The sequence below is a fragment of the Penaeus monodon genome, chromosome 22 (assembly GCF_015228065.2).
Source record: "Penaeus monodon isolate SGIC_2016 chromosome 22, NSTDA_Pmon_1, whole genome shotgun sequence".
NCBI lineage: Eukaryota > Metazoa > Arthropoda > Malacostraca > Decapoda > Penaeidae > Penaeus > Penaeus monodon.
Window position 1 is genome coordinate 6,800,507 of NC_051407.1, and position 275 is coordinate 6,800,781.

The 275-nt window shown below is 36.0% G+C and overlaps 1 protein-coding gene across 1 annotated transcript in view; it reads left to right on the forward strand.

Moving 5' to 3' along the window:
* Positions 1–228, forward strand: part of LOC119587511 (ATP-dependent RNA helicase A-like) — a gene marked incomplete in the record, with an annotated part of 1,185 nt that extends 957 nt beyond the window's left edge. The window contains 1 exon segment of the mRNA XM_037936238.1: positions 1–228. Coding sequence (XP_037792166.1) covers positions 1–64 — 64 coding nt within the window.
* Positions 229–275: the final 47 nt, after the last annotated feature.

Consider the following 275-nt stretch of genomic DNA (forward strand, 5'->3'; position numbering starts at 1 on the left):
TTTCGGAGGAAGCTCTGGTGGCATCATTTCAACTCCCTCAAACCTGTACAGTACACCCAGGTAAATAACCCACAGAGACTCTTCTGTTACCATTAATACCTCTAGTTACATGCAGTCATAAACACCATCTGTGTGTTTCCTTTAACTGTTTTAACAAACACTCGCGTATCAGACTGCACTAGTAATGTAAAAAAATATAACTGTTTTGTTAATAAATATACTATCTACTATATTGATTTATGTCATCCTCTGATTTTAATCCAGCTGACTTGGAA